Here is a 24,426-nt window from a genome sequence, read left to right as displayed (position 1 = left end):
TCGCCTGACAGGCGTTATGTCCCGTTCTACATGTTACGAGTTGCTGTTGGCCTGGGACCTCTTGTAAAGCGCTTTGAGCACATTTAGCGGATATTGCGCTATATAAAAGCTCATTTTAAAAAAATATTACAAATGTCTGAAAGCCACCTTTTACCTTATAAAAGTTCAACGTTATTTATTTATTTGGTTCAGCCTTACAAAATACCATTTTGAGGTCAAATAAATACATAACCCTCTTCTTACCACCAATAGGAAAATCGTCGCATTCGTTACGATCTAACCAATATATTTTCTTGTTCTGATTTCATTTTATTGTAGTTATAGCTATAAAAACTGGACACTGTTGCAGAGCTTATTTTTCTGAACAAAATATAGAATAATATACTTGTTACTATTCTGTCTAAAAATCTATTTTTGTGTTGGGTGAGTATGAAGTTTCGGTAAAATTCTGAAAATAGCTGGTAAGGAGAGAGTTAAAATGACATATAATGTAAAATTTTAAATCTTTGTTACTTTTTAAAAAATTTCATTAATTGTCTTCACAAACATAACTCGAGACGTATCTTTTTACCATGAGTGGAGAACCTGTAATGTTCGAGGTGAAATAAGGGATATTACGAACAGGCAGTCTTCTGTTTTCTATTATACTAATATCATGTATTGTGGAAAAGTGATACTAGGCTGCTAGAAGCTGTGGACTGTAAAAAGTAATAAAAAACAAAGATGAATATAACAGCTTCAAGACAAAACAAAAAATAAAAGGAAAAAAAATAACAAAATACCAAACACGGAACGTTTCGGGGCCTAAAAAAAAGTTTGCAAATTACTTGTATACCAGTCTGTAAAAATAGTTTTATATTCATTTTTTTAGATTTTCCAGTAGTTCTGTGCCCGATTATATATAAAAAAAATTAACATTGGTAGTACGGAACAATATTGATCCCCAACCCTTTTTTAATGAATAGATACATTCAATTTTTAGCATTACAATCTGACCGAGACAATACCGTTTTGAAGGCGCGGGATCACGGATAGTCTACTCCATTTAGTTATGGCGAAAACCCACATTTACTATAATATCATCATAGAAAAAAAAAGATTAAGAGGCAGTCCTACTTTTCTTGATTTTTAATAGAAAAATGAAACGTTGACGTTCGGTATTACTAACAAAATAACCCCCCAGAAAACCAAAACAAAACAAAAAACCATACAAACAATATAAACAAAAATAATTGAAATAAATAAACAACAACCCCCCCCCCTCCAAAAAACAAAAAAACAAAAACAACAACAACAACAACAACAAAAAAAAAACAAACAAGCAAACAACCAAAAAACATTATAGAAGAGAAATAAACATGACCTCAATGGTAATATTTAGTTTGTATGAGGTTAAAAAGATATTGGCAAAAATTTGTCAGTTGTTAAACTCTGAAAAATAGGTTATAGCTAAATTAAAAATTTGAGTTTTTATATAGCGCAATATCCACTAAACGTGCTCAAAGCCCAATACAAGGGGTCCCTGGCCGACAGCAACACTTAACATATAGTACTGGACATGACGCCTGTTAGGCGATATTACAATTTTTTTCAGACAAAGACAACGCTGTTAAAGGCCAGGTACTCATTTTACACCCCGAGTACGGGGAGAGAATGTGAGTAAAGGGCCTTTTCCAAGGACTCAACTATGCTCCGAGCGCGAGGCTCGAACCCAAGACCTTCCATTCCGAAAGCGAATGTCTTACCACAAGACCACATAGCCGAACGTAGCTAGTTCCACATCAAACCAAATTCGCTCCTTTCAATCTATGCTGAGTCCATGGTACTATGTATGAGATTCTTGGACTCCTGCTTATGAAGTCTCCAACAAATTCTCATTGTCGCTTCCGACCTTAGGGTATTATCATACTCCTCCAATAACCTCACATAATATATGCGTCTATGTGCGTCAATGTGGTCTAGTGGTCTGACTCTCGCTTTCGGATCGGAAGGTCCTGGGTTCGAGCCTCGCGCTCAGCGTTTAGTTGAGTCCTTGGAGAAGGCTCTTTACTCACATTCTTTCACCGTACTCATGTGTAAAGTGAGTACCTGGCAGTTAACAGCGTTGTCTTTGTCTGAAAAAAATTGTAAGATGGTCTAACAGGCATCATGTACCGTCCTACATGTTAAATGTTGCTGTTGGCCAGGGACCATTTGTAAAGCGCTTTGAGCACGTTTAGTGGATAATAGCTATATAAAAGCTCAATATTTTTTTTTTATATATTATATCTTGTTTACAGTGATTGGTTCTGATTTGGTTGAGTAATATAATATTTAGGGCATTATAGGAAAACAAACGTGATAAAACAGGCATCAATCATAATGCAGTGTCGCTTTTTATTTGATTAATGCTTTTAAAAGACGACTTCTGTTGGTATAGAAGTCATATTTTTGAGCAGGTGAATATAATAATTATAACATTATTATTTGTTAGCTATTATCTAACTTACCAAAAGTATGTAATACAAGGCCTAGCTTTAAGCATTAAATGACCCAAGTTTAATCCCTTTCCGTCAATGATTTGATAATTCTATTAATGTGTTATCATTTCTTTTTTTCTGCAAACAGGGAAATGCACTCTATCTCACAAGTCCAGACTCATCTCCCTTGCCTTCAGTATAGTTGATGTCCGGATTGATTTTTTATACGAAACGAAATGTCATATCAATATTTTTAAAAACCCCAAACAAGATTGGAATAAATAGATCTCACCCACTTTGTTCAATTACATTTCTTAGATATTAACATTATCAACAAAAAAAAATATTTAAAAATCAGTGTTTTCTTATCTAAGTTTATTTAAATACTCCAATTTATGAAATAGGAAGATAACACATGCCGATTAATTATAATTCTGCATGTTTGCCAATTTAATTTTTTTAAAAACACAGCCTGGTGCCTGATAAGGTGGAGATTTTCTGCTTTTCTGTCTTAAACCCCAGATTTGTGATCCTTCCCGCCAATCTGATATCGTGTTGGAATAGACTAGATACAGAAAAAATCTGTTTCTGGTCAAGATAATATAAATTAAGAAATTTGTGCATCTGGAGTTTCAAAGACATAATCAATTATCCATTATTCTCATTGGAGGCTTTTATTGTCACTCATGTTATAACATATAATAAGTACAGCTTGAAATTCAATTTTATATTTTGGTTACGAAATTGTATGAAATGATGAAAGCTTCGATAAGATTTATAATCTTTGATATTTTTGTCCTACATTATTTATTATCCGTGGATTCGGCACTTCACGAAAGACAATATTCGAAGCAAACTCTTTGTGATTCCCAAGAAAGGATAGTAAGAGGCTGTATGAACTTTGTAGGAATTACAAGAAGCAAACTGGAATGTGCTGCGCGATGTACCAAAGACCATCTCGCAACCGGATATAGTCTAAATCATACTTCCTGTTACCAGCATTTCAACTGCTTGGGTTTGAGCGGATGCGTACAGGAAGACCTTGATTTCATATATTATAAACGTACAGGAACTCCTTGTCTAAACGGTGGTGACTGGAACCCGGGCCTCGGAACGTGTACTTGCTACCATGGATGGATAAGCAATTTTTGTGAAAGACGAGCAAAGAGCTGCAGAGAACTTTATGACTGGGGATACCCCCTTGGTATTCGTGTTGTGTTTTTAGATATTCCCCATTCTACACAAGAATGGAAAGTTGTTTGTTTACGTAATCTGGAGCACATCGCTACCTATATATCCGGTAACATAGGGAGGATTGGTTTCAACCGCACATGGGAAGAATATGAAAATGGATTTTTTGAGGAAGGGCAGCATGTTGTACCCAATTTTTTCATAGGGTTACGCCCACTCTACTTGCTAGGCAAAGCCGGGCTTGATGAACTCGTTGTAAGTGTTACATTTTGGAACAGTAAATCAAATAAACAAACCACACAGACTTCCACAATACTGCAGGTAATGGTTGATGCTAAGATCGACGATGCTGACAAGTTCTATAAACTTGATTTCAAGAGAGTTGAGCTTGAAAAATTTGGGGCTCTTTCGAATGTGTTAACCCAACACGATTGCATGAGTCCTGCGAAGAAAATGGAATTCTCAACCTGGGATCGATACGAACACTCCGGAGACAATCATGCTGCGATTTCAGGGGCGGCCTGGTGGTACGCTACTTCGGGAAGTCCGTGCAATTTTTTGGGCAAGCTATGCATGACACTTGCCCAAATGGGAAGCCAATGCGTGTCCGTTGATGGAATAAGCAACTCGCTCTTTGTCAACCAGGTACGGTGGACCCGACTATTCTTCAGAGAACCCCTATAATTTTTTTTTTTAATTATGCCTTTTGCGCCACGACATCATAAGATATCGTCGCCGAGGCATTCCACGAAGGAATATAGATAGCTCATCAAACAAGAAGTCTGATGTCAACAGGAATCACCCATGTTGTCCAAGTGAGCAAATTTGCGGTTAATAATCTTGCTCAAGGAAAAAAACGAAAGTGCCTGAAGCGGGGCTCGAACCTATAATGTTTGCAAAAAAGGATTAAGTGCATCATGCATGATACATGGTTTGTTTTTGTAGTTAACCCTTTGCAGGCTGGATAAAAACGGATAGATTTCCAATTGTAGAAAGATATACAATGACACTGGAAAGATAATAATGACTGAACTAGTGAGACGTTCTAAATACTAATCTGTTGCTATAACTATTGATAGTTTTATCACGCATGCTTTTTACATTTGTGGTTTTTATGGACAAAACTAAATAATAAGACATTGGAATCCCAATTTGAAAAGAGATTTAATCATGGTGGCAAAACATTAATTAATATTCACATTGTACATTGGCCTATTCTCTGTACCTAGAATAGGTATACAATCTTTGAACGGGTTGCCGCGAGCTCCCTGAGCATAAAGTGATATACATGTTTACAAAATATAACCATATATATATATATATATATATATATATATATATATATATATATATATATATATATATATCGCCAGTAATGATTACTTTGTTACAACCCTCAACTTAAGTAGGACTTTGGTTAATCTTTAAATTGCTGGTTTTGTGGAATGAAAACCTTTTATGTTAACAATTTCATCGGGAACCCAAGTAAGAAAACAACGGACCAAAGCAATAAGACAGTCAATTAACATTTTGATTACGTCATTTCTAAATATCAACGTGAGCAGAAAAGCAAAACATGCATTTTTTATTGTAGTCTTGAGTGATTGGAAAAGAATATAATTTTTTCCCTTCTTGATAAAACTGACAACCTAAACACCAATTTATATTTTTTTAAACAGCGTCAACGTTTCATTCCTTGGTTTTGGAAACTCACTGGCAACGAGCAGACGGATAAAAATGTGAATGAAATGAGGATATTTCGACATTTGAGCTACGATGCCAATAGTTGGAGAAGAGGTGCACTCTGGGTCACCTATAGATAATATGCAGATGACGTCACTCAGGCCTTTGTTATTGTTTTTGCCATCCGCGTTTGTGAGTTGTTCTCACTAAACTGTATTAACCAGACTATAAAAGTTCATGGTTACACAGAGTTTGTGTGTTGGTCCGTTATACTTCCGGATGGCAATGTTGTGAACTCCTTGGCCAAGCGCATTCTATCTATTATCTCCTTTCACATCTCTCATAGTTCTAAAATAATGATTGTTAGTGTTAATTGGATTCAATAGTCTGATGTCACGTCCGCCCAGCAACCAGCAGCTTGGTTCTAAACAAAGAAAATCGGTACTTTTTATTCTTCTTGCGGCTAGAACTTTTTCACATGTTATGTGATCAGAATGTATAAAAGTCAAAACATGATCAGATTTATATAAAGTTTTTCTCCTCTGGATTTACTTTTATGTTCGTCTAAGAAGTATGTCATAAGGGCGTCCGCCATTATCCCGATAGTTTAGAACCAGTTACTAAGTTATTATGCGTCATTAGGAGGGAAGTGACGTCTTGACTGTTGAAGCCCATTGGACATCTCTTTATACCAACACAGCCCAGATGACATTATGATTTCGTTATTTCGGACAGAAAATAAATGTCTCAATTAGAAATCTATGTACTTAGTGTTTCGTGAACATACTTGAGGTCTGATAACAAACGTAAATATGGGCTTGGTGTAACAATTTTGCAATAGACAATATTTTGTGTTGGTCTAACAATATTTACATTTCAACATTAGCCCAAAATAATTTGGGTTATCAGACCTGCATATATATATATATATATATATATATATATATATATATATATATATATATATATATATATATATATATATATAAATTCACTCACGCATTTTTAAGCAGAAACGATCGTTTCCATGTCTTTCATTTCATAGCGTAAACTTTTCATTCGTTGGTTTCGGATGAAAGATGAAATGAAGGACATGGAAACGATCGTTTCGGCTTAAAAATACGTGAGTGAATTTATTTACTTTTATATTATGCTCTAACCCAAATTATCGAGCACTCTCGTAACTACAAGTACCCACCAACACTCATATATATATATATATATATATATATATATATATATATATATATATATATATATATATATATATATATATATATAAAGAGACACAGAAACGAATCGTCTCGGCCACAAAAAATGTGAGTGACAATTTGCATTCTATATATATATATATATATATATATATATATATATATATATATATATATATATATATATATATATATATATATATGTGTGTGTGTGTGTGTATGTGTGTGTGTGTGTGTGTGTGTGTTTGTGTGCATATATAAAGGATAAATATTTAAATAGCACGTTTCAATATCTGACAATTGTCAGTGTGCATCACAATGATAATAGATCTATTCCCTTAGCAGGCCACGAGGAGGAACATTCAATTCCATACAGAACAATTCGTCTGTTAGGCTCACTTTTTGTAAAAAGTAAATCCAAAATCCATCACTGCCCAATGCCAGGATGTCATTCACACCCGATATTCTACTGATGAGTGAAAATAATCACAGAGGAAGATGCCGGACGACCAAGTTGTAAAACGTCAAGAACTTGTGTGTGCCTTCCCAATCCATTCTGACCATTTAAATAAATAAATAAAGAAAAGTAAAAATAAATAAATTGGGAGCAGCGTGGTTCAGCGGTACGGTCTTTGCTTCGTACCCGAAAGGTACCTAGTTCGATCCTCCGCCGCTGCGCTATGTGGCCTTGAGCAAGTCACCTCGCACTAGCTCAATTTGCGGCGCTGCACTGCGGCTGACGCCTGGGTTATTCCAGTCTTCCCTTGGAATAGACCCTAGAGACAAATTTCCCCTATGGGATGAATAAAGGGAATTTTTATTTATTGTATTCTGAGTTGATATTTTTCTAGTCATTTATCGATGCGATCCATCCATCATGCCATTCAGGATGTTTTACCAAAGTGTCATACATTTAGAAATGCCAGAGAAATTTAATATTTTTCTTTTTGATTATATTGTGCTTGATTATGCTACTTGGTAGCAGGGGTACAATGTCTCGCCTTGTCATAAAAGTCAAGCAATGTTAAGCGTGGTCAGTGGCCGGATGGTTGACGGTAGTCCGTTCGTAAAACAATTTACACACACATTACCCCACTGAACTCAGGTATAAATGAGTACCGGACTATAGCAAGAGGCGAATATTGAACAATGTTGGCATCCGTCTGTCTTTGAAGACAACAGAGTCTTTGCGCCAAGTAAAGTAAATCTTTGGTTTAGTGGCAACGTAAGCAATCAGAGAAATTGTGTTATGAAATAAAGTCAGTCCTGATATTATATTCTCATGAAGACAGAAATATAAAATATCTAACAAAACGCCTTTCTCATTTTGACCAGAAAGCTTATATTTCATACAGACGTCTAGATATCAATGGATTTAAAATGAACTCCAGTTGATTAAAAACTATTGAATCTGAGACTTATAAAAAATATCAAGTTCTCGGACCTTAATGGAAAAAGTTGTTTTGTCATTGTACGATCAGTATCATCATCATCATCATCATCCATAATGGCTTGTACTCTTGAGCACGTTGCCGGTCAGCTGTCTCCACGAATCACGATCCTCTGCGGTGCGCATGAAGTCTGCATGAAGGACAGTATGACTCGGCAATAATAAATAAATGATAAACTGAGGTGCGCCCGATAATCCAGTGGCAAATCATTTACCTGTGTATTGGTTGGTTCAAGTTCGAATCCTAGTGAAGACTAAGGGATTTCTCCTTTTTGACCCAAGAGTTTAATGGCAAATGGTTCGGTCCCATTTTGTCATTATTGGAGACAAGACTTTAAAAGGAGGTTGCTGTTAAAAAAAAAATAGCTAAAATGTTTTTATTGAAATAAAATTTGTAATCTTTTTAAAAAATGATAAAAGTCTTTTAATAAATATGAACACAAGAAAATTAAAGGTTTATGGATATAAATAATTGTTTATTACAATACTTCCAAACCTATGACAATAAAAAATATCACAAGTATTTTTAAAAAAGGATTTCTAAATACAAATGTAATTCCAATAATGTATGACGAAAGATTACGTCAAATGTTACCAATATTCTCGGGAGAGGTTAAGAAAAAACTAACAAATTCACCTGCTAAATCTTGACCCATTTCGATTCGAACACAGATCCATTCCGTGTTATCATACTATCATCATCATCTGTTAAATCAAGTCAAATTTACTGCTCTCATTTTGTTGACAAGAATTGTAAAGGTAACAAATAAATTGGTATATATATTTACAAAATAACTTAAGAAAAACACGTTTTGGTCTTTTATTTTGATATATTATACCAGACTACAATGATAATTCAACGAGGCAAACTTTACAACAAAAGTCTGTTGGATTTGTAAGTCAAAGTGGAAAATTTTAGGGAGCAGAAACTAGTGTGAGATAAAGATCTAAAAAAATTGAGTGTAAATAGGATGGCTTTTTCCTTGTATTTTTCTTTCTTTCTTGCTTTGCCTAGTACTGTTTCATAATAATTTTTTTTTCAGTTATTTTTTTGTTGTTGTAAGTCTTGCTCGATAGGAAATTTGTACATCTCAAGATTGATTTATCATTTTATTTATTTATTTATTCATTACCAAATAAATAATTATAAGTGGCACTTTCCAGAAAAATATATTGAGGTTGTCCGACTCAGATCATGTAAGTGTGAAAGGGGTGATTTTGAGAAAAGTAAAAAAAAAAGAAAGAAAAAAAAAAGCCATAACACTGGTCACGTGTGCATAGATCACATCACATGACTATTCCTGTAGAATTACGGAATTGTGGAACGCCTCTGTAGGTCTCAAGGGTAGTGAAGGGGTTGAGGTTTATCATGTGATATTTATTTATTTATTAATTTTTTGGCATATGGCCCTTGTACGGTAAAAATCGGATACCCTTGGCCTTGATATATTGAATCTCATTTCATTACAATACAAATGTTAAAATGGGATATTTAATAGAAGTTTAAAGTTTTTTAATGAATAAAAAACAGTGCTAAAATCACGATGATTCATTTTCATAAGAAATTAGTTGACACGTCTATCTATAATAGACAAATGATGATGCTTGATTGTTGATGAATGGAATGTGACATTTGTTTGTTTTATATTGCATTGTGGTACCATCATTGTTATAGGTATACACTGGGATTTGAACATAGTATGCATTGAAGTTAACTTTGGAAGACAAGTCATAAAGTTTATTTTGCAAATTAATCCATTATGATATACTATTAAGGCAACACTATATAATGAGGTTTATTCAAAGATGATAAAATTTGAGATATTTGTATGTCCATATATGTCAAATGTATTTCTTTACAAGCAAAAGATAAACATCTATACTGTAACAGATTTTATATATTATGTGCTAAGCTTTCCCTTGCAAATGTTACAGAATGAAAACCAAATATAACGCGTACAATTACAAACCTTTTTCATAATGAAGCAATGATACCATTCATAACAAGCCATTTATTTCAAAATCATATTAATTGCTTTCACAAGTTGACTTTACACAACATTAAAACTCATTCCATCGTTATTTAAAATAAATGTATTTGGCAGTTTTTGTTTATTTTATATAAGGCAGCACACGACCGGGAATACAAAGTTATATTACCTTTCATTTCCAACACACAGCTAGATTCAATCTTGGCAAAAGAAAACCTTAAATTAAACTTCAGTAAGCAGCTGCTTCCAACAGGAACCAATAAACTTTGACCCATCAGTATAATATGTATATAGTAGTAGTAGTAAACTTTGACCCATCAGTATAATATGTATATAGTAGTAGTAGTAGTAGTAGTAGTAGTAGTAGTAGCAGTAGTAGTAGTAGTAGTAGTAGTAGTAGTAGCAGTAGCAGTAGTAGTAGTAGTAGTAGTAGTAGTAGTAGTAGTAGTAGTAGTAGTTGTAGTAATAGTAGTAGTAGTAGTAGTAGTAGTAGTAGTAGTAGTAGTAGTAGTAGTAGTAGTAGTAGTAGTAGTAGTAGTAGTAGTAGTAAAAAGCTTCACAGTCCGAATGGCGCTTGCTGAGAATTGTCAGATTCAGTCATGGTCGATAAGTATAGCTGCTTTCTCCATCCATGTTGTTAAATGTTTCCATTGATCACGGTCCTGGGCCAGAGTTTTGAGGCTGTTAAGATCTTGTTGTGACTTTAGTACAGAGGGCACTGCAGTATTTCTTAGTTCTTCAGGTATTAATATGTATATATCATTTACTTTATTTGTTTCGGTACGTCCACAAGACATATTTTTACCTTACCATATTTGTAATTTTTTTATGAGCTTTTATATAGAAAAATATCCACTAAACATGCTGAAAGCGCTTTACAAACAGCAACAATTAACATGTAGGACTGGACATGATGCCTGTTAGGTGATATTATCATTTTTTCAGACAAAGACAACGCTGTTAACACTTGAGTATGGTGAGAGAATGTGAGTAAAGAGCCTTTTCCAAGAACGAAATTATGCAACGAGCGAGGCTCGATCCCAGGACCTTCCGATTTGAAAGCGAGTGTCATACCACAAGACCACAGAGCTGCACAAAATGGCAAGAGTTCCTTGACCCATCTTTTGTTTAACTACCTGAATACAGTCGTAACGTCACTTCCTTCCTAATGACGGATGGTAACTTAGTAACACTGGCTCTAAACTATCGGAACAATGGCGGACGCCCGTATGAAATATTTCTCCTGCGAGCATATAAGCGTATCCAGAGGAAAAAAACACATAAATTTGATCATGTTTTGACTTTTACACATTCTGATCACAAGGCATATGAAAAGTTCTAGCCAGCATGAAAAATAAAAGGTAATGATTTTCTTTGTTTAGAACCAGGATGGCCGCCGTTGCCGGGCAGTGTGACATCAGACTATTGAATCGTATTCCATCAAGCATACACATTTTCCCATCTTTCACCTTTACTGATTAGTTAAAAACAAACAACCTTTGCCTTAACCAATGCCTTTACATAAGCGAAATATAAAATGAAAGACATTTGTTTCAGGCAAACTTTAAAATGGGTTTGATTCTTCTACATTGATAGCATTTAATCCTACTCTAAAACATTTATATCAAACAGGATGGTCTATATTCATTTTAAAAACACATTTTACTTTTAAGAAAGATGTTAAATCATGGAAAAGTTTATGTTTTCAAAAGATGAATCGTCAGAATCCTGTTTAACAACATAAGTGGAGATAAAATGCCCTTTATACTTATGCCCTAAATAAAACTACATAAAGATGACCTGAGTAGTAAATTCTCTGTTGAGTTTTAAAACATTTAATATGCTATACTGAGGTTCTAATTGGTGAACTCGTTCTTGATCCGAAAGGACCAAGAGAGTTACGGTTCTTGGCATCCAATTCCTCTTGCAGCATTAGGGATCTTTGTTGCAGTGAGGATACCTGGGCTTTCAATGAGGAAATTGTACTTTCCAGTTCCTGGAATATAAAAAAAAAAGAAGTAAAATATTAAGAATGAACTCTTTAAAGACTATTTTAAAAAGATTAAGCCTTTTGCACCACGACATCATAAGATATCGTCGCCTAGGCATTCCACGAAGGAATATAGATAACTCATCAAACAAGATGTCTGATGTCAACAGGAATCATCCATGTTGTCCAAGTGAGCAAATTGGGGATTAATAATCTTGCTCAAGGAAAAAAACGAAAGTGCCTGAAGCGGGGCTCGAACCCGGGTCAACCGGGTCACAGTGCAATGTCTTAACCACTCGGCCACTTTGGCCCCCATATTTAATACATTATCCAAAAAGCAAGCAATATCTACATTATTGCATGTCCTTACCCTAGACGTGTTGAATTTTTTTTGAAATACAAACATTACATCAAAATGGAAATTAAAAATGTGTAAAATGCTGTTCATAAAGATGAGTCGATATTGGAACAGAGTGACTAAGATTCAACCATGTTTTAAAAGTCGGAGGGCGTGAAGGCAGAGTGAACTAGAGATTGCACTGTAACCCAGAGAACCAGAGTTTAAGTCCTGCTTTTGCATCTTATGCTCCCCCCTTCACCCCACTTTTTTCTGATTTACCAAGAAACTTGATTGACTGTATTGCTCTCTTTGCACTGTGTCCGCAGCTGACTTTTTCAAGAGAAACCAGTAAGACAAATTATCTAAAATGATGATTTTAACATTTCTTAAAATATTCTATAAATCTCTTCTAAGTCTGATTTTATTATATTAAACTTAATGAACGTAACAGTGGAACTCCTCTGCAAACCATATACAAAACTACGCCCCCAACATCAAGACTAAAATCTCGTTCATCTTTCTACCTATCAAAGAAAGAAAACTACAACACGCAAGAAGCCTGGAGCGAGGAATGGAAAAGGAATAAACCAACAGGAGGGGAACTAATTGAAGATCCCTGTAAAAGTCTCCCAGGTCTACAGGATCAACCAAGAAAATACTGGGTAGCTGCAAATAGACTACGGTCAAAACATACAAGAACAGCTGCCAACATGCACAAATGGGGGCTCCAAGAATCACCAACATGCCCAAAGTGCAACCAAGCACCACAAGATGCAAACCACCTCGTACTAGATTGCCCAGAGACAAAACTTGAAGGGGGATTTGAAACCATCAACAAATGTGATGATGACTTCAGAACCTGGATTGATACCTTGAACATAGAAGTGTAGCCGAACGATACTACTAATGAACGTAATTAAACAAAGACGCCAAAAGTTTTTGATTCCACTGAGGACAAAATTCAATATTTAAATGCTTCAATGGATTAGTTGTAAATTTCAAAACAATCTGTAAGCAAGTAAAATACAGAAAATGCTAGAGGATTTTTCTATTAACTGAATTCCTTTGACAAGCAAATAGAAACCCCAAATAAACAAACAAACAAAATTCCAAAACTTCTTTGGACTAAGTTCCTATTATTCTCTCCTGTGAGAGATCGGATAAATTGTGGTTGCACACCGCAAGACATGATTGGCATTTCCTTAAATGAGTTTACTGCCGTACTCTGGAAAGACAAAAAACTCTCAAACCTGGGACACGACAAAGTCTCAGGTTTGAGAGGTTTTGTCAAGATGATAGACATTTAAATCATTCGATATTTGAAGGACATGTTTTCTGGCCAAATTTTTAAATATGGGGTTTTCCCTGAGTACGGCAGTTAACTGGTTAGACCCATTTGTAACCCATCATTTCCATCTGGTGTTTCCTTGATGTAAATCTGACTAAAAAAATGGAGATCAACTGAGTTTAACTGATGAAAATTGAATTTAATGAATGCTTTCTTCTAAGAGAATGAATGCGAGTTCCTGAACTACAAATGGTTTAAATAGATACATATGATTTTGATTCCATTTTGAAATCAAAGGATATTTTATACACTATGTGGGGGGGGGGGGGGGGGTCTCCAAAAACAGTTGATAGAGCCCTCACTTTACATGCAAAGGGAACTTGATCTATCTTGGGTGTAGTAGAGATTTTTTTTTCTGATCCCCCTGTCCACCCAGCAGTGATTCGGTAGATGGGTCTGTTAGATTTGGCAGAAGGTACTTTGCGATAGATTAGCATCCTATCCTATGTCCAATTCAAGCTATAGAAACCGGGATAAACTACGGCTTTGTGAGCCTTAACTCTCCTTACCAGCTAATTTTAGAATTTACCCTGAAAATTCACACCCACCCAGCACAAAATAGACTTTTCTTACTCAAACAAAAAAGTAACACAAGTACATTCTATACAGAATCTTGTTCAGCAAAATGAGCTCTACAACACAGTGTTTAGTATTTATAGCTGTAATCAAAGCATCTCTTTAAATTTTGTGATGTACAAGAGAAATCAGAATGAGAAAATTGTCGGTTTCATCGTAACGAATGTGACGATTTTCCTATGGGTGGTAAGGAGAGGGTTAAGGTTGTGAAGGACTACAAGAAAAGTTACATATACTCCTATGCCTTGTAAAATAGTCATGACTACTTACTTGTTTAAGATCTGACGACATAAGACCTCTTATTCTCTCCTCATTTTGTAGCTGCAAATGGGTGATCTGTGGATGAAGAAAAAAACATAAAATCCCCATGTCATAATTGTTATATGTATCTGTCTAAATCTAATAGCTAAAGTAATTGTCTAATGATTATATATATATATATATATATATATATATATATATATATATATATATATATATATATATATATATAATATATCATCTATTATTGCAAATCGCGCAGAGCTCATATTACACGAGATGTTGGCTCTATATAAATGTACATCATCATCATCATCATCATCATTATTATTATTATTATTATTATTATTATTATTATTATTATTATTATCATTATTATTATTATTAATTATTATTATTATTCATATTTTCTCTGCAACTTAGAAAACTTGAAATTTACTAAATAGTTCAATTCTTGATATTCTCATCTCCTATAAATAAAGTTAAAACGTCAGTACTGCATTTTTTTTCACTTGTGAATGTTAGGCTTTTTAACCAATTCTTTTCCTAACAAAACGAACACTATTCATGAATATGAAAATATAAAATCCCTTATTTCTGTGAAAATAATGTAATGAATACAAAAAGTCATTATCATTTTAAATTTTTCTCTCCCTTCTCTTTAAAATCGTAAGGTAGGGTAAATCTATTTGCAATTAAATCTAATTCTCACCTTCTCTTCATGGTCGGATTCCTCTGTCTGTAACTGCCTTTCCAGGTTCCTGGCTCTGTTACGATTTGCCTCGACTTCTTTTTGTATTGTCTGGATGAACATGTGACATAAATTAATTTTTGTGTCAGAAAAATATACTAATAAAACAACCAAAAAAAAAACCCAAAAAAACAACAAACAAACAAAACAATGAAAAGAAAACAAAAAACAAAAACAAAAGCAAAAACCAAATAATACAACAAACAAACAAATAAACAGAAGAAAAAGAACCAAACACAACTTCAAATAAACAAACAAACAGGAAGTGAAATCTATCAAAGTAAACCCCAGAACACTATTTAGCACTTCATCATCAATGACGCATACATATTTTCTAGCATGTTAAATCATTTCATCTCCAACCAAATCGTCCACTTTGGTGATGAAAGGGAAACTCAAAATGTCTTCTATATCATCTGCCTTGGTCAATTAAATTGGAGCATACGTTTAAATTTAGAATTACTGTTTTTTATCTTAGCATTTTTTTCAAAATATTTTGACAATGATAACCCTGTTTAACATCAAAGGACCAACGAATTTTAAATATGTCAAAAATGCTATGTAAAATATGTATCAAGAGATGATTCCAAGGGTTTAATGTCTGGTTTACTTTGATATGATATGGTTAGCAAGCCAGATGCATCAACTATAGACAAAGATACTTTGACATGATATGGTCAGCAAGCCAGATGCATCAACGATATACAAAGATACTTTGACATGATATGGTCAGCAAGCCAGATGCATCAACGATATACAAAGATACTTTGACATGATATGGTCAGCAAGCCAGATGCATCAACGATATACAAAGATACCTTGACATGATATGGTCAGCAAGCCAGATGCATCAACGATATACAAAGATACTTTGACATGATATGGTCAGCAAGCCAGATGCATCAACGATATACAAAGATACTTTGACATGATATGGTCAGCAAGCCAGATGCATCAACGATATACAAAGATACTTTGACATGATATGGTCAGCAAGCCAGATGCATCAACGATATACAAAGATACTTTGACATGATATGGTTAGCAAGCCAGATGCATCAACGATATACAAAGATACTTTGACATGATATGGTTAGCAAGCCAGATGCATCAACGATATACAAAGATACTTTGACATGATATGGTTAGCAAGCCAGATGCATCAACGATATACAAAGATACCTTGACATGATATGGTCAGCAAGCCAGATGCATCAACGATATACAAAGATACTTTGACATGATATGGTCAGCAAGCCAGATGCATCAACGATATACAAAGTGGCAAATGTGAAGTTTGCAAGGGAAATATCTGAATGACAAAAACTATCAATAATTCAAATTTACTTACAGCTAAATTGTGTGAGTAGTGCTTGCGTAAATTCTGCTTTTCTTCCTCATACTGGTTCTTTAATTCAGCAAGTTTCTCATCACTATTTTCTCTTGATCTGAAAATATTTATTGATTTAATTCTCATTTGGTTTACAGACATGGTTCATAATTATACATTTCTGAAATAAATTGAAACAAAATACAAGATTAGAGGGTTCTGAAGGGCTCAGTTGGCAGAGAACTCAATTCACACTTGAACAGACTGGGATCGGTCCCAGATGAAAACAAGATTATTTTCTGACCAGGATAAACTCCAGCTTCATGAACGACATGAATATGGCTCTGAAGGACTACTTTTTTCCTCCAAATACAAAATTCGAACCTTTTCATTGGCTGACACTGACACACAATAAAATGTTAAAACAAAACACCGTAAGCCAACATCAACACAAGAAAAAGTGTAAAGACTGATTGTCAAAAATCTCTCATTCGTCTTTCGTGTTTCAGCCAACCTGTTTTGTTGACAACGGGGAAACCCAAAACGCCCACAACATATCGTCATGAATTAAATTGAAGTTTCCATTGCTAGTGACTTGTTATTTATTTCTTGTAAAAAAAGTGAGATATGGAGAATTAGTGTACAATTTGAAAATGTACCCCTTTAGCCATCTCACTACCTGCTGTTAAGTAATTTTGGAAATAACTAATTCTCACAACAAATTTGTGTGGGTGAAAAAGTTTAGAAGCTTAAGGAAAACTTGAAAAAAATATATATGAAGCAATAAAAACAAACCACATAAACCTATCAAACAATAACTGTTAAAATATATATTTCACAAAAGATTATGAATTCCACGAAACCTTATGAGAAACAGAATAGTAACAACTTTTTGCTTTAAAATGTTAAGATTTGACTATTATAGAACAAAATACTCCCCAAAAAACAATAGTGCAATCTGTGAGAAAAACTGTATAATCTTATAAAGGTGAAAAACCCCAAGAAATATTTGTTTTTGACGCAGCAGCCCAGCTACAAGCAGTCTCTGAGAATATAATATATCCTTATAATTGATTTCTTCAATTAAGTTCCATCAATGAAAAACAGACTGACTGTTCATAAGACATACGTATTGTCTCCTTGTTGCGATGCAAAAACTCTCAAATGAACATAGAATATTCCTCAATCCATCAATGATAAAAAAACCCCAAATATTTGCCCTCCGTGACATGACAAAACATGGAGTGATTTATTTACAAATTCGAATAAGTGAAAAAAATAAAGCTTACTTCTTTATGTCTCCCCTTAACTGCAATACCACATTTTGTAGTTCAGCAATTGACTGTAGAAGATTAAAAAAAAAAAATGCAAATTAAAGCATTGTCAAAAGTTTCTTTTGAAACTTTATCAGTTTTTAAAAAATATTTGTATTCAAAACAAATGCTTTTTATAATTTTGTCTGAATTAATCCTGACTTCAGCTGAAGTTCACACAAATGACAAATTTTGCGTACAATTTTACTTACCTGCTGGTATTCTGCGGCTATGTGATCTAGTGGTGTGGCACTCGCTTTCAGATCGAAAGGTCCTGGGTTCGAGCCTCACTCGGCGCATAGTTGAGTCCTTGGAAAAGGCTCTTTACTCATATTCTCTCACCGTACTCATGTGTAAAATGAGTACCTGGCCGTTAACAGCATTGTCTCTGTCCGAAAAAAATTGTAATATTGCCTAACAGGCATCGTGTCCCGTCCTACATGTTAAGTGTTGCTGTTGGCAAGGGACTCCCTCAAAAGCGCTTTGAGCATGTTTAGTGGATATTACGCTATATAAAAGCTCAATTTATTAATTTATTGAACAATGTTATAATCTTTATAAATGCACAATAAACTTTTGAAATAAAAATGCGGCATAAATTTATTTATTTACTTATCTATTTCATTTGTTCATTTTTTATCCACATCAACAGTATGACTCAGTCAGTTAATATGAGGAGAAACTTGAAAGAAATTGATTTCATTAGACTGTCTGTTACGTTAAATTCAATCTTTGTAACATTGCAATCAAATACCAGACGAAAAAAGGAAAAAGAAAAAAAAAAAACGAAAGAAAACTCACCTCAGCAGATTTGCTGCCTCTGTCTGCATATTCTTTTTCTATGGATTTCAGTCTCTCGTTTGTCTGTTATAAAAAAAAAAAAAAAAGAGGAAATTTATTAAAGTTGAAAGCCTGTTTGTTTGTTTGTTTGTGTTTAAGAATTACTATTAAAGCATCCGAGAAAAAGTCATACAAAGGGAATTGGTTCAAATAGGGAACAGATGTAGATTACAAGAGGTAGCCATCAATGTACTTAGTTTGAGATCACCAAAAAGTCTCATCCAGACACCAGCACAGGATCCCATGACGAGGAACACACTCAAATGTTTACAAGATATTTTCAAAACAAAAATATAACAATAAGTAAATAACAGAGAGATGTTCAAAAGGAAAAAATATCACTCCCAAAAATAACACTATACATTTAACTGCTTCTCCCTCAGTCAAGGATTCTGGGAAGGGCCAGGGCAAAACCAAGTAATCCCATTTCAAGACAAAGACAGAAAGCAACTCAGAAAATGGATAAAGGGGGATAGAAGACACAGCAAGTTATCTCCTGACCACCCAGAAATGTGAAGGCCTCTATTGGTCTCACTTTTACCTCAAAGCATTTACAGATGGCAAAGGAAAAAAAATAATTAGAATGCGTACGGTTCCCGAAAAGAAAAATAGATTAAATTAACCTCTCTCTCTCTCTCTCTCTCTCTCTCTCTCTCTCTCTCTCTCTCTCTCTCTCTCTCTCTCTCTCTCTCTCTCTCTCTCTGTGTGTGTGTGTCTCTATCTCTCTTTCTTCTTTTTCTTCTTCTTCTTTTTCTTCTTCTTCTTCTTCTTCTTCTTCTTCTTCTTCTTCTTCTTCTTCTTCTTCTTCTTCTTCTTCTTCTTCTTCTTCTTTTTTTTTTCACTCTCTCATATTTTTTACTGGTCTCCAACACAACATACATTAAAAAATTATTATTAAAAATAAAATCAGCTTAATTTCCATCTCACAACAAGGAGACGTAGATGGTGGTGATGACGTTAATGATAATGATAATGATGATGTCGATGATGATGATGATGATGATGTCGATGATGACAATGATGATGATGATGATATGAGGATGACAACAATGAGTATCTGAAACAATGTCACAAGACACCTACCTTTTCTAAGACGGCTTCCATTTCACCACTGTGAGATTTCTGGAGTTCAAGGCGATGTTGTTCCATCTCTGTTCTTTGCTTTGCCAGCTGGAGAATCAATAATTTCGTCAGAAAAGATTTAAATTTTTTTTTTTTTTAACCTCATGAATGTTTGTCGTCACTTTGCCAATTTAGATTTATCTCCATCTTTTAAATACGACAATAAACAGGTATAGGGATATTGACCTTAAAAAAAATACTGAGTAAATAATTAAATAAGAAAAACAAAATAATTAATAAATAATTAAATAATAAATAAATAAATAAATAAATAAATAAATAAATAAATAAATAAATAAATAAATAAATAAGTAAATAAATAAATAAATAAATATATATATAATTATTTTTTTTTAAAACCCCAAAAAAGCTTGATTTTATATGACTTAATAACCCTGGTACACTCTTAGATAGGGGAATTGTTAAAAAAAGATCTTAACAAGATTTCACTGTAACTGATGGCTTACATTGTATGTGCTAGTAAATCATTCGATATCTAAATTTAGATCCAAATTATGACCCAATACTACGAATCATATTTTGACAACAGGAATAGAATAATATATAATAATAATAATAATAATAATAATAATAATAATAATAATAATATTAATAATAATAATGATGATGATGATGATGATGATGATGATGATGATGATAATAATAATAATAATAATATATACTTATATAGAGCCCATTAATCCACTGACAAGTGCTCTATGGCGCTTTACAATCACTCAAGACTATATAAACTAGCATTTACACTAGCACGATCATACACATCTATATTTAAGGTGCAATGAGTTGTGTGTAATATTAATTATGAGCAACTGTCATATTGCTATTGAATTTATAGTGATAGATTAGGAGGCGGGTAGGTTGATTTTAAGGGATGTTTTTTTTTTTCTTGTATTTTCTTTCTGTTTTGTCCGGCACTGTTTCATACACACATGTTCAGATGTTTATTACAATTATATGTCACCTTTACTTATGACAAGGGCTATGGTGAGAGAGAGAGAGAGAGAGAGAGAGAGAGAGAGAGAGAGAGAGAGAGAGAGAGAGAGAGAGAGTATTTATATGACTCAACCGTTTTGCTTTAAACCATTCATATACCAGCATTTACGGATAGGCTGTGCTCTTAGCTGTAGAAATACTAAAAAAATTGTTTCCTACAAGATTGAATAAGTATGTCCATATTCATGAAACCAGTTTGTTTTTAGAAATTAATTCAGAAAAACAAAGCTCACGAAATGGATGATAAAGGCCTATCTCTATCTCCCAGTTGCCGTGCCTGAAATGTTAAATCACTCAATCCTAGAGATTTTTGCTATTTTTCAATATTGGAAAAAATGTATTAAAAATGAGCATGTACATAGGAAGTTTTATTCAACTACCATTAACATATAAAAACTAAAAACAATAGCTTTGATACAACACCTATAATTTGTCTCCTAGAAATGTAATAAATAGGCATGGGTAAACTACGGATATAGTCGGTGATAGGGCTGAGTGAGTTAAACCAAAATTGCTGTTTTACCTCTGCCTCATGGTCCCGGTGTACTTTCTGTTTCTCCTCCTCCCTGAGAAGACCTAGCTCCACTAGCTGCTGTTTGCGTAGTTGGTTTGCCTGGACCAGCTCTTCCCTCAATTCACGGATTATTCGCTCAGAGTCCAAGCATGACTAGCAGATAAAAAATAAATCAAACAAATAAATTGTATTTTTTTCCCCGTACTCAACATAATTTTTTAAAAGGTTTATCTTGAGAAATAATCGAGACAGGCCAGGGGTCATCACAAAATGAGTAGAAGGGACTAATTTTAATTCTTCGAGCTTCGAGCAGCAACATTTACATTACCTCTCCCAAAAGTTAAACAAAATCTCCATCCACATCACAACTAACCATTGCCCATGCCTTAAGCATTTTATGAAATTGAAGTAAACATAAGATTTTTCTTATGGACTGAAAAGGCATTAAACTAATCTCGATAAAAAAACAAACAAAAAACAATCACAGAAGCTAACTCTATTTGCCAAGTCAAAAATATTAACCTGATATGAAACTAAACGTGAAAATCTCCTCCGGCCCTTATAGGATTGGATTGAGATGCCTACAAAATAAAATGACATACCACACACCTACACGGATTTATTAGGTTAACGAACATGTATAAAAATTGCATCCCACAAAAGGAATCAGGAGAAGAAATGTTACTCACAGCCCAAATACGGCACAGATTAGTTTGTTTTTTTTTAAATTGGATTAAATATCTTAATTAATTAAATTAAGTTACACTGATATGATTCAAGGAAGAGGATAGAAAAAAATGTTTGTTAGTATTCTGACAAATTTGATTTTGAATAGAATTGTCTGCTTTTGGGTCACTCTTAAATAATGCCTAGATAAAGACAGTAGGTCTCTAAGAAATAAAACAAGTCAAAATGATACTAATCTGATAGAAGATGTAATTTGTAAAAAGTAATAAACGAAAATGATTATAACAGCTTCAAAAAATAACAAAATACCAAACACGGAACATTTTGATCTCAAAACCACTTCTTTAGCCAACAACGAAAAACAATTAAAACAACAATCATCATCATCATCCATCGTGGCTTGTACTCTTGAACACGTTGCCGGTCAGCTGTCTCCACGAATCACGATCCTCTGCGGTGCGCATGAAATCTGTGTTGCTTTTTTAAGTCACATTTGGCCATTCTTAGGTTATTTAGAGACTCTATTATAACAAAAATACATTACTTAAAAACCTAGGCAGTTGTTAGATTTTGTTTATTACTTTTAAAAGAAATAGCCCAAACCTTGTCTGCCTTGTCCTGTCTTTCTTTCAGCCTGGCTTCCAATGCCTGGACTTCCGTTCTATGCACGTCTTTCAGGTTGTCCACTTCTTTGTCGTGTTCTGAGATAATGAATTCTTTTTGAACATGGAATTCTCTCATCAGTTGGGACTTCTCTGCCTCTCCGTTCATCTTTATTTCTGCAATCTGTTGACATGCCACACACAACAAACACCTATTATCATATGGTTCATTGAAAAAAACCCCCAAAAACTTGAGCTTTTATACAGGACAATACCCACTTAACGTGCTCAAAGCGCTTTACAAGGGGTCCCTTGCCCACAGCAATACTTAACATTTAGGACAAGACATGACACTCGTTAGGCGATATTACAATTTTTTTCCGTCAGAGATAATACTGTTAACACCCAGGTACACATTTTACACATGAGTACGATGAGAGAATGTGACTACAGAGCCTTTTTCAACAACTCAACTATGCACCGCTATGCAGAGAGCGGGACTCAAATCCAGGACCTCCCAATCCGGAGGCGAGTGTCATACCACTAGAGCACATAGCACAACAAAGTGATGGTAAACATGTTTATTCAAATAACAAAATTTAGAAATTGAACATGGTTAACCTATGAATAAAGCAATGAGCTTTGAGCTTTAAAAAATGAGCTTTTATCTAGCGCAATATCCACTAAATGTGCTCAAAGTGCTTTACAAGAGGTCCCAGCAACATTTAACATGAAGGACGGGACATGCCGCCTGTTAGGCGATATTAAAATTTTTCGAACAAAGACAATGCTGATAACAACCAGGTACTCATTTTACATCTGAGTACGGTGAGAGAATGTGAGTAAAGAGCCATTTCCAAGGACAAACTATGCGCCGAGAGCAAGGCTCGAACCCAGGACCTTCCGATCCGAAAGTGAGTGTCATACCACTAGACCACATAGCCGCACAATGATGAAAAATGGTCCTGACTTTCATTGAGACAAGAACTGTGAATCTGGATATTATCTGGGTATTTTTTATTAAGTCAAGTCATTAGGTGAGGTCAATTGATAGATATAAACGTGTCTTGCATTGAACAAATGCTCAAATAGCACAGATGCAATTCCCCTACCAACTCAGGTAAGAATGAGTACCTGGTTACAGACTGTGATAAGTAAGAATTGTATTAAAAGAAATATAAATTTGAATACAACTGATTTGCTAGTGCAATAAAACGTTTTAAAACTAATAGGACATGGTAAAATGGCGAAATTACACTAAGAAAATGAGCTTATTATGTATGACAAGAGAAAGAGTAATACTTTAACCTTACATTTAATCTCTACAAATTGATTTATGAAAAGTAATATATTGTTTTTAAATATTGTCAATGATATAGAGAATAATATATACTTTTTTTTTTATACGAAGGCGGTACGGCTGCATCTTCTCATTGCAATTCAAAGAAATAAGACTGGAGAGGTAAAATTATTTTGAAAATGAAAATGAAAACCAATGTCAAAGCTGTAAAAGAGAAACAATGACCTCGTGTTGATGCTTGAATCCCATGTCTTCCATTTGCCTCGTAAATTCCTTGGCCTGTTTTTCTCTGGCTTGTTTAGACTTTGTCAGGTCGCCCTCTACCTGTTCCATCTGGAGTAAAAATACGTTTGGGTAAAAAATTTACAGTATAAAGCTTTTAAAACTTTACAATCACTTAAGGCAATTATTTTTTAATAGTAAAACGTTTTTATATTAGATGGGAGTTGTTAG

The 24,426-nt window shown here is 34.1% G+C and overlaps 1 protein-coding gene across 6 annotated transcripts in view; it reads right to left on the bottom strand.

The window, feature by feature from the left end:
* Positions 1-8,449: 8,449 nt before the first annotated feature.
* The window catches only part of LOC144973680 (centrosomal protein of 112 kDa-like), a 108,889-nt gene continuing 92,912 nt past the window's right edge, over positions 8,450-24,426 (bottom strand). For all 6 annotated transcript variants that reach the window (XM_078916456.1, XM_078916459.1, XM_078916455.1 and 3 more), the window contains 10 exons: positions 24,199-24,306; positions 22,675-22,857; positions 21,394-21,537; positions 19,818-19,904; positions 18,696-18,758; positions 17,871-17,923; positions 16,603-16,699; positions 15,213-15,302; positions 14,510-14,575; positions 8,450-11,981 (listed from right to left, as the gene is read on the bottom strand). In XM_078916456.1, coding sequence (XP_078772582.1) covers positions 11,829-11,981; positions 14,510-14,575; positions 15,213-15,302; positions 16,603-16,699; positions 17,871-17,923; positions 18,696-18,758; positions 19,818-19,904; positions 21,394-21,537; positions 22,675-22,857; positions 24,199-24,306 — 1,044 coding nt within the window. In that variant the 3' untranslated portion in view covers positions 8,450-11,828. The remainder of the gene's footprint in view (positions 11,982-14,509; positions 14,576-15,212; positions 15,303-16,602; positions 16,700-17,870; positions 17,924-18,695; positions 18,759-19,817; positions 19,905-21,393; positions 21,538-22,674; positions 22,858-24,198; positions 24,307-24,426) is intronic.

This window comes from Berghia stephanieae, chromosome 5 (assembly GCF_034508935.2).
Source record: "Berghia stephanieae isolate SIO BIC M18660-M18661 chromosome 5, UCSD_Bste_1.3, whole genome shotgun sequence".
Taxonomy (NCBI): Eukaryota; Metazoa; Mollusca; class Gastropoda; order Nudibranchia; family Aeolidiidae; genus Berghia; species Berghia stephanieae.
This window is presented reverse-complemented; position numbering and strand designations above follow the sequence as displayed.